The sequence below is a fragment of the Thamnophis sirtalis genome, unplaced genomic scaffold (assembly GCF_051295495.1).
Source record: "Thamnophis sirtalis isolate CommonGarterSnake01/CBP01778 unplaced genomic scaffold, rThaSir2_p1.2 scaffold_7, whole genome shotgun sequence".
NCBI classification, from domain to species: domain Eukaryota; kingdom Metazoa; phylum Chordata; class Lepidosauria; order Squamata; family Natricidae; genus Thamnophis; species Thamnophis sirtalis.
Window position 1 is genome coordinate 31,957,058 of NW_028261387.1, and position 14,610 is coordinate 31,971,667.

General features: G+C 34.1%; 1 protein-coding gene across 2 annotated transcripts in view; it reads left to right on the forward strand.

Moving 5' to 3' along the window:
- The window catches only part of SLC1A7 (solute carrier family 1 member 7), a 56,031-nt gene extending 49,496 nt beyond the window's left edge, over positions 1-6,535 (forward strand). For both annotated transcript variants that reach the window (XM_014062836.2, XM_014062837.2), the window contains 3 exons: positions 1,029-1,163; positions 3,334-3,433; positions 3,871-6,535. In XM_014062836.2, coding sequence (XP_013918311.1) covers positions 1,029-1,163; positions 3,334-3,433; positions 3,871-4,107 — 472 coding nt within the window. In that variant the 3' untranslated portion in view covers positions 4,108-6,535. The remainder of the gene's footprint in view (positions 1-1,028; positions 1,164-3,333; positions 3,434-3,870) is intronic.
- Positions 6,536-14,610: the final 8,075 nt, after the last annotated feature.

Genomic DNA, 14,610 nt, shown 5'->3' on the forward strand with positions numbered 1-14,610 from the left:
CACAATATCATTAAAACCTGTTGGATCTCAAAGATTTAAGAGAATTGTAATCATACCACAGCCAGCAATCCAATCCAATGTTAAGTAAATAAAGCCCATTTATTTTAGTGGGTTTAGGAGTGCTTAATTCTGCTGGATTATGGCTCATGAATATGGTTGTTTCTCCTGCCATCTGCAGAGACCTATTTTTTGAATTGATTGCCACCTCTAGAAGACAAGCACCACTTGGGACAATTACAACCTGATGATTTGACCATTTCCATAAATTTTCAGCAAACTGACAAGAAGTTGAATTTAGGCAGTCGAAGTACTGTTTGGGTTCACTTAGAATGGATAAATTGCAGATCTTGGGACGGGAAATATATGTGGATGTATATGTCTTCATAACACCACCCCCTTATCATCATGATCTATATTTGAAGAGCAAGAGATAAAATTATGGTTACTATAAAATTGTAGTCCATTGGTTCTATTTGAATGGTTTCCCTCTGTGATGCTGCATTTGGGGAAAGTTCCTGCTGATGTTAGAGAAAAATTATTTCAAATGTCAAGTAATAGTTTGAGAAAGAGAGATGGTGGCAGAATAGAAAGAGAAAACTTATCTTCTGTTTCATGATCCCTCAGGCTGTTCTACAAAACATGCATGTAAACTACTGTGATAAAATTAAGGCCACATTTACTTAACCTAACCTCACAGCTGGTGGCAGATGCCTTTAAATTTCTGCCTGTGAAATGTCAGTCTTGTTGCTTTTCCTTGATTTTATTTCTCATGATCCAAACAAAGAAATTATATCCCGGACCCAACTCTACTAGTAAAACTCTGGCATCATGCAAAGTTGACCTTACTTATATTGGGCAGTCCTGTGTTTTATTTACCTTGTTCAGGGGAATTCTGTGCAACTGAATGCAGAGTAAAATGTATTTGATTCTTATGCCAAGTACATTAGTTCTTATTAATGATCAAGTTATCCAGTTTTGGATGTACTTCTGTGTTACATCATTATGATCTTTCTGCTTGTTTATAAAAGCATTACGGCAACAGCTGCCAGCATAGGAGCTGCTGGAATCCCACAGGCTGGCCTTGTGACCATGGTCATCGTTTTGACATCAGTCGGGTTGCCTACAGATGACATCACTCTAATAATTGCTGTTGATTGGGCTCTGTAAGTTGTGCAAACATTTTCTTTTCTTTGCATTTTTCTAATTGGATATATGAGGATTGAGTGGTTCAGTTTTTAGGGAGTTATCACTCACTTTGTTGTCGATGTTGAGTACATGGTCATGTCAAGGGGGTAGCAAAGCTCACTCATGGTTTTACTTTCTGTTTGTCACAGTTTTTCATCTGCTGTTACATTACAAAACAAAAATATAAGAATTATCCTTCCAGATTCAAACCAAAAGATATCTTTTCAGTGTATAGGTAGTTCTTGACTTGCAATTTGGTTGCTTAGGGACCATTCAAAATTCCAAAGACCTCCCCACAAAATATTTACAACCCAGAACTGAAATTCTGAAGGACAGTCTCCCCACCCATCATCATGTGACTGCATTATAGATACTTGGCAACACATTTGCAGCCATTTGTAGCATCATGTGGTCACATGACCATGATTTATTATGGTTTGGCTGAAAACTAGCATTTATTTCAAATTTTCAGCCCCAAAAACCCCCACCATAGATTATAACCATGGACAGCACAAAAACAGAAGCATCCTTTATAGGGGAAGCAAACTTGAGAGAGATTGCAGAGCAGATTTTAACAAAGCATTCATGGGAACGAAGGGCACAAAATGTGAACATAAACAGATCCATATCTTCATTTGTACCTACGTAAGTGGCAAATAAAAAATCTTTCCGTTTCAACTCAGTTTTATACTAATGAAGTCAAACTCTGAACATTGCTGATTTTGGATCACGTTACTCTTTTCTAAGCCAAACACCTGGATGTTCCTGAATTTTAGTTTTATGACCCACATCAATATAATAACCATTGTGATTGACGTCTCAGATGGGCTCATTGTACTGAAAAAAGAATGAAGAAATCATATGATGCATTTCAGATTTAATGTACCTCTGCCAAATGAACTTGAGTCAGCTTCAAACAATGCATTAAAAGTAACTCCGGCCTTTTCCTCTAGTTTAAATTCCTTAAGTCAATGTAAAGTTTTACTTAGAAAAAAAAATTTCCTCAGCATTGATCTGTGATAATCACAAGTCATAATATAATTACCGGTAATTTTTTGTTACAGTTTTAAAATCAACTGTGGATTTATTTTTTTAAAGTTACCAAAAGCTGACAGCTAACAGCAAATGCAGACACTAGAGAGAGATTAATCTAAAATGCAGCATCAGACATTCTGTTCTCTATTTGTCTTCTGAGAATTTATTCCTCAGTTTCCTACATTCTTCTATATATCCCTCAGCTATAAATGTCCAAATCTGATTGTTTTTCCAGTTGAAATCCAAATGTTTTCTAGTTTCCATTTGGACTGGCTTTACATCTTGCTTGTGTCTTTGGCTTATTTTCTTCCCTTTTTTAAATAAAAAATCCTATGTGGTCTAGTCTACCTTCTTGTTCTTCTGTTTTCTTCTAAAAGCATTTTCCAGTTTTATTTAACATTTGGCTTTTAAGATTGTTTGCTTTGTTTATAATTTCCTTCCTTCCTTCCCTCCCCCCCTCTCTTTCTTTCTTTCCCTTTAAAATTGTTGCACCAGACTCTCGACTTTATAATTAATTCCAGATCTATTCTCTTGGAGATTCCTGGTGCCAAATATGTCACAATTCTGGAGACCATAAGTACAATGCTGGTTAGATTTGAAGATTTGGTTTGGAAAATTCAGTTATTTATTTATCACAAAAAAAAAATTTGCTCAATTATTTCTTGTTTTGAATCGTACCTAGGAAAGCAAACAGAGGGCAATATAAAATCTGTGAAAGTTTTTTCCTTCTCCAGTTATTGTTCTGCTTAATTTTATAAAAATGGAAAAATCAAATACCAGAGTCAACATAAAAAATAGGGGTTTATGAAACAAATTAGGAAAATGTTCATGGAGTGTTTTTTATTTCTTGTTGGCATTATGCTTTCATACCATAAAATTAATCCATGAGATTTCAGTATTGGAACAATTTGATCTGCCATAGTGTGATAGCCTACATGTTTAAATTAATTGGGTACTTTTATTCCTAGCCCTGTGCTATATTATCTGTTGAGTAAAATAACATCAGCTTGTGTGCAGGTACTGTTACTTTCTGTATAAATAACTATGTAGATTGATGAACATTTACACAAGGAAAGAAAAATGTCATTTTAATGCCTTCATTTTGTTTGACAGAGACAGATTTCGGACAATGATCAATGTTTTGGGTGATGCTCTTGCTGCTGGAATAATGGCGCATATTTGCAGAAAAGAATTCACTGCAGAAAGATCTGAGGTAGGAGAAAACTGATGTGATACTTTGAGGACTCACTTGACCAAACAAAGATAATTAGGTATCTCTTTTAGAGGCATTCTGTGTAACGGTGTGTCCTACCTATAATTTTTTTGGAGTATTGTGGTTCACATGGTTAGGGTGCTGGGTTGGAGGTTACCAGGCCTGCGTTCGAGATCCGAGTGCTGCCGTAGGGTAGAGTGAGCTCCTGTCCTCTGCTGCAGCTCCTGGCAGGGACATGAAAGGAGTCCTAACTGAGCCTTCCGCCAAGCAACGGTGATGTGACCGGCTAATTCTTTCAACCCAGAAGTGCCTTGGTGCTTCCAATATGAGTGTGAGGCAATCTATAATTTTGTATGCTAAAATGGAGTATAAGTATAGAAAAGTATTTTAGAATAATGAAGCATTGTAATAGTATGACCCCCTTGTTCAATTCATAGGTGCCTTTGATTGGAGAAACAAAACCTGTTAGTATCCGCAAAATTATTGCTTATCAGAAGAATGGCTGTGTGAAGTCCGTGAATAAAATGTGTGGACCTGAACCAATCAAAACAACACTGCATCACTTACCTATCCAAATGGAACAAGAAGAGAATCACACAGAATGTTACACAGAGAAATCCAACAATAAAGACCACTGTACTATTGAAATCAATGAATTGGAAACAAATGTGTAATGTACAGTTAATCCTAAAAGTCTCTGAAAACAAAAGAATATCCTGTAAATGAGGTTGGGACATGGCCTGCTCGTTCAATGGCAAGGCATGAAATGACTGTTATTCCTGAACTGAGGTTATAAAATAGCTGTGGACACCTGTGAAGACAGAAGGCTTCATGGAAGATGGGTTCCATTGGTCGGTTGGGTTAGTAGAAAGGAATTAATCACTGGACAAATGTTGTTTACAGATATGGTGATGTTTTTAAGAAGAAACCTTCTGATCCATTGAACTGATTTCTACTGAATCACCCTGTCTCCATTTTTCTAATCAAAATGAATATTCCAGAAATTCATTAATGGTCTATTCTTAGTTTTAAATGTATTACTAACTAATGGATTAAAACTAAATTGTGGATGGGATCAAGTCCTGGTTACTGAGCCTGAGTTATGTGAAATAAAGTATTGTTATTAATCTGCTGATTTGGATACATTGTGATCATAAGCAGTGGTTAGTTTCAAATGGAAATTAGTCTGGTTTCCTAAAGTTGCATAGATGAAGGTGGAGTGAACAGTGCATGAATTCAGTGGCCTTGAGAGGTCATTAAACTGGTGTTACGTGCAACCTGGGTTGAAATTGTTTAACAAGTCATTCTTGTTTGCAGCTTCATTCTGCATTCTTCAATGTTCTGAGTCAATATTGTAGTAGCTTTCTGGTTGTAATCCAAAATAATGTTTTTAATTTATAACATCCTATATGGCTTGACACTTAAGTATCTTTGAGACTGCCTCCTTCAACCAGGTGAGACCTTTATGTTCCAGGAGAAACTGTTAATACTGTTAATCCCCAACACCACTTTGGGAGGGGAGGGGAATTAAGACCCAGGGTGTTGTTTCTCTATGATGGTCCCTGTTATATAGAATGGCTGTCCTGAAAACAAGATTGGCGCCATCAATAAAAGCCTTTTAGAAGCTAGTTAAAATCTAGAAGCTTGTTAAAATTGGGGGATTTGGGATGAATTGTGATAGAACTGGAGCTCTTACATAATTCTAATTTTAATGTAACTTAAGTTTAATTTTAAGTTACTATGGAAGTTTTAGTGTTGCATTTTACAATTTTTATGAATCCTCCAAGAGTTTCTTGAAGTGGCACTATATAAATTTAAGGAATGAATGAATAGACCAATGTGATTTTTATATCCACCACCACATGCATTTCAAATAGTCAATTTCTAATAGTAGTTTTGATGGACTTTTGACTATGATGGTAGCAACATCAATGATCATGTATAGAAATCCCATTGTATATTAAAGATTCTCAGAGCCCTTTCATTTTTATTTTGCATTATTTGGAGAGATAAATTGCAACTAATACTGTTTGTTACATATTATTTTCTAAGGTTTACAATGTATATATTATAATAGTATATTTTTGAACTGAGAAGAATTATGTTTTGTTTAATGAGGTGATAGAGAAGGGGAGTTTTATTTTTAAGATCCCTAAAAATAAAGTATCAAGCCCCATTCTAAACTTTCCCTATCATATTAGCCTCCTAAGTAGTTCCTTATATTTTGCATCTCTTTTGGTTCCACTTCTAACTTGGTAAAATCCACAGTGACTAAATTTGTGTTTTTCAACTGTTGCAACTTTAAGATGTACAGGTACGGGATGCTGGCTGGAGAATTCTAGGATTTGAAGTCCACACATCTTAAAATTGACACGGTTGGGGGGAAAAACTGGTCTAATTATAAAAATCCCTAACCAAAATAACTGGTGCTAAAAAGGCTATACAATGTTCTGTAATTTATATAGCTTCTATGTGTGATAGTTTGGCCCCTTGTGGTCTGAGTAAATATAACTTATAATTTAGCATATGCAATTGTGGCACAATTTCATTGTAATGATATATTCAGATGAATAATGTTTCTATGATTGCTGTCTATAAATGCAAATTGTTGAACTTGCTCCCACCCCCCTACACACACAAATATGCTATGTAAGGTATCTTGGATGACTTTCTTCAGAGCCAGTTCAAAGCTTCAACTCTATCATCTTGTACTTTTAATTTGGAAATGGCTTCCATTTGGAGCAGTTTAAAGCAAGTCTGAGACAAGAAGCAAAGTTCTGACTTTTGAATTGCTGCACCACTCTTACAGCCCATTAGATGGAAGGAGATAGAGGGAATTAGTGCTTTTATAGCTTTAATACTTGGGCTAAAAGTTTGAATTTTTCACAAAAAAGACTAACGTTGAAGAGTCAGTTACAAAGCTCATTTCCTGAAAGTGAACCAAATATTGTCATTCATGACCCAAAAATATTGGGATAACAAAATAGAGGAACATGGTGTTTATCACCAGTGATGTTTGCTAGGGAAAATAAAATAGCATGCAATCAGTTTAGATTTTGGCAGCCGTGGCTTATTCCCCTATAGGACGAGGTATATCTGCCAATTTTTAACTTGTTTCATTCATATATATATATATTTGTATGTGTGTATATGTGTATATGTGTATATGTGTACATGTGTATATGTGTATATATGTATATATGTATATATGTATATATGTATATATATGTATATATGTATATATGTATATATGTATGTATATATATACACACATACATACCTACACACGTACATACATACATACATATACATATACATATACATATACATATACATATACATATACATATACATATACATATACATATACATATACATATACATATACATATACATATACATATACATATACATATACATATACATATACATATACATATACATATACATATACATATACATATACATACACGCCTTTCCTTTGGCAGAAGTGTCCAAAGCAGTTTTTTTTTTCTCTTACCTTTGGACGTAATGATGCAATATATAACTCTATGGAATCATCAGCAGTGGCCTTCACTAGGTTGGCAATGATCAGGGGGTGGAGATTCTGGGCTGTATATCTCCCATAAGGCAAACTTGTAAATAATTTGTTATTTTGTGCTCTGTTCAAGGAAATCTGGCTCCTTCTACAGCTGGAAACAATTCTCTTTTTCAGTGCCTGTCATGGAAGAAGGGTTTTTGTGAAGTTTTAGCTTACAAGTCCTTGTGTGACCTCTTTCACTCTCTGTTCTCCAGTGCTCTATCTTTTATGTTTTGAATGTTTATTTCCACTGATCATTTATCATTCTTGCAAATATTTTATCCCTGCCTTATTCCTTATTTGAGAGAAAAAGAAGTTTTATATTTGTCTAGTTTGTTGAGGAAGAGAGATGAGACCATTTGGGAGGAGAAATGTTTATGAACTAACCCTAAAATTTTATGTTTAAATGGGAATGTGCTTGTTTTTTTCTTTTACTATCTCTTTCTCATATCCTTTGCATCTAAAATATCTTCTAGTGATTCCAAATGAACCATGTATATTAAAATTGCTTCCAGCAAAAATGTTTTAATAAACAAGTCATTGCAAAAACAATTATCTGTATCTTATTACACTAAACATTTCTTTTTTAAAAAAAAATCACACATATTTAACAAATTTCTATTTTACCATAAAAGGTAAAATCTCCTTCGAATCAACCTAACTCCTGGTGAATTAATGAACACATCCATGTAGTTTTCTTGGCAAAAATATGGGAGGATTATATTTTGTACAGATTATATTTTGAGAAGATTATCTCCTCACAAAGTACAACATTCTTTTAATAGATATTGGGAGAATTCAGAATTAAAATCTGCATTTGAATATGAGCATATTCACAAATTTAATTTTAAATGCTCTTGATATTTCCTCTTCAAAATTTTAATTTTGAGTGCATTTCTCAACTGCTTTATTGGATATACAGTCTGGTAAAATGACAAATACAGGATCACCTTCTACATTTGTGCCATATACAGGTTGGTATTACATATGAGAAAACACTTTCTAATTAGAACCATTATATTCCAACAGTAATAAATAGCCAAATATTGAATACCTCTGCATACTGCTGATCATGTGAAGTCAAATATTACACATCAAATTAGTTTTCTGAAAGTAGGACTATGAAGACTGAATATTCATGTAAATGGCTGAAAAATCTTAGAAATATCAAGCTTGAATTTTGAGAAACCAAACAGTAGAATTTAATTCTCTAATTCCATGCTGAAAGTAATATTCCTCCATCTGAATTCCACCCAGCCCTTTGACTTGCTAATCCCATGCAAAGTTAGGGTGTGAACACTGGAGTTCTTGGGCATTCTTGAATCTGATTAGCATCAAAGAATGAATTCTCCCCTGGATAGAGCAAAGCAGGTGTTATATATTTGTTTGTTACATTCCTGAACTGCCCAATTCCCTCAAAGAAGGACTCTGGGCAGCGGACAATAAGATGTTAAAATATAAAAACAGTATATAAAATTAAAATATTAAAATTAAAAATTTGAAATTATTTTTAGAGAGAGGCAACAATAATTAAACCCTGTTAAAAAAATAATGTAAAATTGAAGGCGGGGGAGCTCTCAGGGCACCAACCAGCCACACAAGTTGCAGACTGTTTTCGGCTCCCCATATGAGGCATTATTGTTACGTACCATAGGTGGGGATTGGAATTGTATTGGGCAACTGTTCCTTTGCTTTCCTATTTGTCAAATTACCAGGTTTAACTCCTGACATCTGATTGTCCTCCCCCAATGAAAAATGATGTTATCCATTCAATTGTGCTTGACTCTTGGCAATTCTATGGGCAGGTCTCTCCTTATCTTCCATTCTTGCAATATGTCTTTGGAAAAATATTGTATTGAATTGCAATGAGCATTGGAAAGATATAGACACATGTATCTATGTTAATCCAGCATTAGAACAATCAGTGTCCCTCCCCCATTGTTTTTTTTCTGTAGGATTTGGGGATTTTTTGAGATTAATTGTGGGGAGGGAATATAGAGGGGGAAAAGGTAGAGGAAATTCCAAGCCTAAGCACCTTGAGATATTACCATTGGCTGATGTCCTAAATTCCACCTTCAGTACTTGAGAGTTCACACTGTGCTACTACTTACATTTCTCCTTGTTCCGTAAAAATAGATACAAAGGTTTTATTCCTAAAATTGAAAATATTGACTTGAAGGTGGAAACATGTTCTATTTCAATTTTTCAATCATCTAGGAGAACAGTATATTTTTCTTTGTCTTCCCATTTGAACGTTACTCTAGCAATTGATCTAGGTTTTTTTTTTAACCAGATTTTTGGCTAAGACACATGTTTTTAACACACATTCTGAAATTTCAAGAACAAAGGATTGGCAAAAGTTGAATTAGAATACTGGACTAAGAGAAGTGACTCATTCAAATTGCGGTGGAATGATGTTCCCCAAATGTTTAGTCACCACCTCTCATCTAACACTAGATTAATAGAAAATTATCACCTTCATCATCATCCTTCCTCCATTGTTCTCCCTCCCTTCTTCAATTTTATTAAAACATTCCTGTGAGTAGCTTGATCCAGGAAATAATAACCATCATGTTTCTTAAAGTTGTTTATAATTAGCATTGCATCAGATGTCTTGTCATAATTTCATATTCAGCGGAATTGCAAACTAATATATGCAACGATGAACTGCTTGAATTAAGCCTCCATTTGCCTAATAAAATTAGATTATCATTAAGTGTTATAGGTCGATAAAAATGACTGTATGTTACAGTTTTGTAAAATTGATAGTGAAGAATTACAGGAATTAAGAAAAAAATTGCATTAATTCGTAATTAAGACCAAGTTCTGTTAGCCACAAACTTGGAAAATATTTAATCTTATCAGCACAACTTCTTACCAAGTATATCTGGCTATTATCTTTCATTTCATATAGGGGATACATACTCTGCTTCCTCTGGGGGATAACTTTGAATCCAGAATGAATTATTAAAATTCTATCATTGCGCTTTGTAAATAACTTTTGAAATGTTCTTATTTTAAAAAGTTGACCTGCAATACTGAACAATAATGTTATAAGAACTACCATATTTTTTATCAAGCACTTGAAAATTAAGTGAATATTCAAATAAGCAACATTTTCCATTCATCTGTTTACAGGTATAACTTCCAGACTATAATGTGTGCATAAAGAGCTTCACCAAAATTCTGTGTGGCTGGACTGATATGTTGCATAATTGGCACATTTCCATATATGAATGCATTTCCTAATTAACCAAATATATTCCTTTGAAGATTTTACAGCAGGGGATCACTTAAGACTATATGAAATAAATGAATATATATTTCTTATAAAAATCATAGTATTCATACTGGCTGAGGGGGAAAAATGAAATATTTTTATTGGGACAAGTGAACTTTTACAAAATCAAGAAAAATAGGGGAAGGTACATATGGCTAATCTTGGAGAGTTTGATTTGTGTTTCTTTGTTCAACACCTTCAAGTGTAACCAACGTATCTATTTTGCCTGCTGGAAATCAACAAATTAACTTAGTAGATCATGTTCTATTTTCTTCACTGCCCATTCTCCTTCTCATTACTAAATAATTAATTCATTGAATAGTATTTACAAGATAACATCAGCAATCAGGTGCTACACCATACCTTCTTCCACCTTTTTATTTACTTGGCTATTAATGGAAGATAAAGCTGGGCTAGGTTGATCCAGATCAGTAGACTTCATGTTATACTCCTGTGTTCTCCCTTGGAAGCAGAAAAATATGAGACCTTTTCTGCTCGTAGAAAATGAAATAATAGAGAACTTTACTCAGACTAGGCTTCCAATGTAGGACGTTCTAGTTCTCCATCTGATTTTTTCCCCTCCCAAGATATAAGAAGACAAAAACCATATTCCTAGAGGAGTTCTTTTAATTTGTTTGTAAAATATAGATTTTTTTTACTAATCATAGCAGTGTGATATTATTATATGTGCCATTCCTAGTTTTATATAGGAGGCAGTGTAAGAATATCACCACTGAACTCCCCATAACAACAAATATAGGAATATTATATTATGCATTTTACATCTTAAGTATCAATTTCAGCTGTTGATAATCTTTAGGTTGTTTCACAGTATATAGTCCTAGTGGAGAAGAAGGAAGATTGACGCAAATGAGTGGTTATTTTAGATATTATTTTGATTTGGATAAAGCTAACTAAATAGAAACAAATTATTTTATTCAATTGTAATATTTGTTTGCAATTGGATTTCTTTGTCCCCACATATTTAAGTTTCTAAGAAATGCATGGCTGAAATCTTACTACTGGGTGTAATTTTAATATGTGATACATGCTATATTGGAGATACAAATCTGTGACAAAGAGAATTACAACTTTTAAATTACTCATTAGATATAAAACAGGTCCCTAAAAAATACTGCTTTGGCAGCATTATTTTACAAATCACCCCAGATTTCAAGAGAAAACTTTGCTGCTGGAAAATATCAAGCTATACCCACAAATTATTGTAATTTCCCCATAACAGAAGCTCTTACTTTTGCAAAATCTATCTAAAACTTTCTCTCCCCAGTTCCTGTCCTTGGTGGAATAACAGCTGGATTCATATTGTGCAATAATGCAGTTGTTTGGAGACTGTGAGCAGGATGTAAATGGCTATCATGATCTTAAGGTTTCTTGGCAAGTTTGGTTGGCATAGATATTTATCAGGTGTTTTCCCTACTGATCTACAGTTGGAAACTGGATTGCAACTGTTCCACTTCTGCCAAGTTCTTTGCTATGTCTCAGCAAAAGCAGAACTATTCCCCTAATAAGGGAAGTGCATAGTTAAAAGTTATTTACAAATGAGAGGAACTTAATAAAAAGTTTTTTTAAAAAAACTATGGAAATATATGCAGAAAAATCAAGTAATGTTATGAGTGATTGTTGGTGTTTTGAAGTATGATCTTTCCCTCTATGAGGGACATAGGTGATTAAGAAGTTTGATATATAAATAAAACTGGATTTCCACATAGCTGTAGCCAGAGAACTATATTTAGAAGGCTCCAGTTAGTCAGTGGGTAAGAAAGAGTGATCTAATAGGACTGGCAAAACATGGCTGATTGAATGACCAGGTGGTCTGCTTCATGTTTACCTTAAACATAATATCTTTTCCTCCTTAATAAGCTAAGATTTTAGACCAAGTTTCCATTTTTAAAGAACTGTATTAGGCATGATACTGTGAGTGCAGAAAGCAGGATTCTGAAATAACAAGCCACTCCGGAGGTGCCACAATCTTGCATTAGTATATGAAAATTTAGAAAAAGCTGGGCCTTCTTAATTAAAATATTACTTTTTTTTTTTTTTGGGTGGATAAGAGTAAGTGGCCACTCTAATTGCTAGTGTTTTGCAACATGAACTCACGTTTAAAAATATTTTCTATGGATAATACAAAGCACAAAATGATCTTCTTCCTGACAGTTTGTAGTTCCAAGGAAAAGGAATTAAAAAATGCAATTAGGTTTACAATAAGGAATTTGACGTGTTACATAGACTTATCTAACTTTTTTCTATGTTAAACAGAATCAGGGCTTTGTATTTGCAACATCTATTTGCCTAGAAAAAATAGGCATGTTATATAATACTGTAACTGTATCCTTTGGAAAGCAAAATATTTCTGTTGATCCACATATACACCTTTTCTCATCTTTCTTTAAAACTATGATAGATCCACCACAACTCAAAAACTAGAAGAAATTATGGAACTTTTCACATGATTTTATTATCTGCAGAGAAAATTGAGTGCATATTTTTGACTAATGAGATTTGTAAGGGCTGAAGATGGCAAGGTGAGTAGTCAGAGCAGAGAAAGCCTTTGTATAACATTGATCAGTTCCACTATAATCTCATGGTTGAGGGAAAAGCAATTAATAATCAACTAACAGGAAACAATTGGAAACAAGTCGAAAGTTGGGACTATTGGGTTTGCAGCGAGCGAATTCTCCGCACATATATGAATTCTTTGCTTGCAATAAAACGGTATATCTAACAGTGTCTAAACTTCTGTTAGCGAATTTTTGAATACAAGGCCAAGCTTTTAGAAAAACCGTGATTAATAGCCACGTCTGGCCCAAAATCTCATACAAATATTGTTCAAATTTAGTACATCCAGTTAAGTCTAATAGTTGATGAATTTCAGATTTATATGTCCTTAGCAAAGAACCTCACATGCACATACAGAATAAATTGGACAAATCATTCCAAGGCAAAAATATACTTTAATTTTCACAAAACAGAATAAGTTGGTATTTTAAGTCTTCAGGTAGAGTTGTATTTCTTTGGGAATGGGGATAAATTAAAAAAAAAAGGATCCAGCCATAATAGAATTTCTTTTTTAAAATCCAAATATATACATACTGAGCAAGTGTCCAATGTGGCTGTGTTGACTGTCAGTTAAGGGCTGAGATGCCACACACTAGACTTACAGTGAAGCTACAGGACACGTACTCCTGTCTTACATGGATGAGTATAGCTGTTAGGTGAAATGCATTAACTCAGTAACCTTGAATTGGGGCCTTAACTCTACAGTGTCTACCTTTTATTAACAAGTAAAAATAGGGAGAGGTGTGTTTTTAAGTAAACAAAAGCCAGCTTTTGTAAATTCTCACATCACAATGATCCAAGAAACACTTAAAAAAAAAAGTAGTACAAGTAATAAGATTAGAGGAGGGTCACCCACTCCTCTGATATTAGCAGACTGTTTTGGCTGAGCTTGGCAAAGGATTAGAAAGACTTTTATAATATTTGTGTCATTTCCTCTTAAGTGCTTTGTATCTTTATGGACCATCAAGACGAATCAGACTGAGACAGATAGACAGTCCAAAGAGACATTCCATTTTGCTGAATTAGTTCCTGATGAATAAGAAATCAAAATGTTATTTATTTAATCATTATCATTTATCCCACCCTAGAATGCATTTGGCAATTTGCTCACTAGTGACTTATAGCATTTTATTCATGATTTGTTGCTCCAGCAATGATATAAATCTGCAGGGAGGAAATAGTTTATTTCATTTTTATCACAATCCATATTATCAGTGTGGATTGTAATAAATTCCATTCAAAATACAATCTGCCAAACATGAGTTCCAGGTTGCAGATAGGAATCAGACATTTGAAAGCTGACCATACTAGTAATTTGTTTAAATGTTATAATGCCAGATCTACTCAGTGACTCAGAGTGAATTTTCATGGGTACAGGTATACAGGTTTTGGTGTATTCGGGTCTTTTCCCGTGTAAGATTGAGAGTATCTTGGCAACGTTTCGACGAGGGACCTTGTCGAAACATCGCCAAGATACTCTCAATCTTACACGGGAAAAGACCTGAATACGCCAAAACCTGCGTATGTATGTATGTGTGTGTATGTGTGTGTGTGTGTGTGTGTGTGTGTGTGTATATATATATATATATATATGTGTGTGTGTGTGTATCTATGTGTATATATATATATAAAACCATTTTACAGCTAAATCAATGGCTCTCCAGATGTCAATGAATTGCAATTTCTATTGCCTTAATTAAGGTGGCAGATGGTAAGTCATACAGTATTTTAATTTAGCAG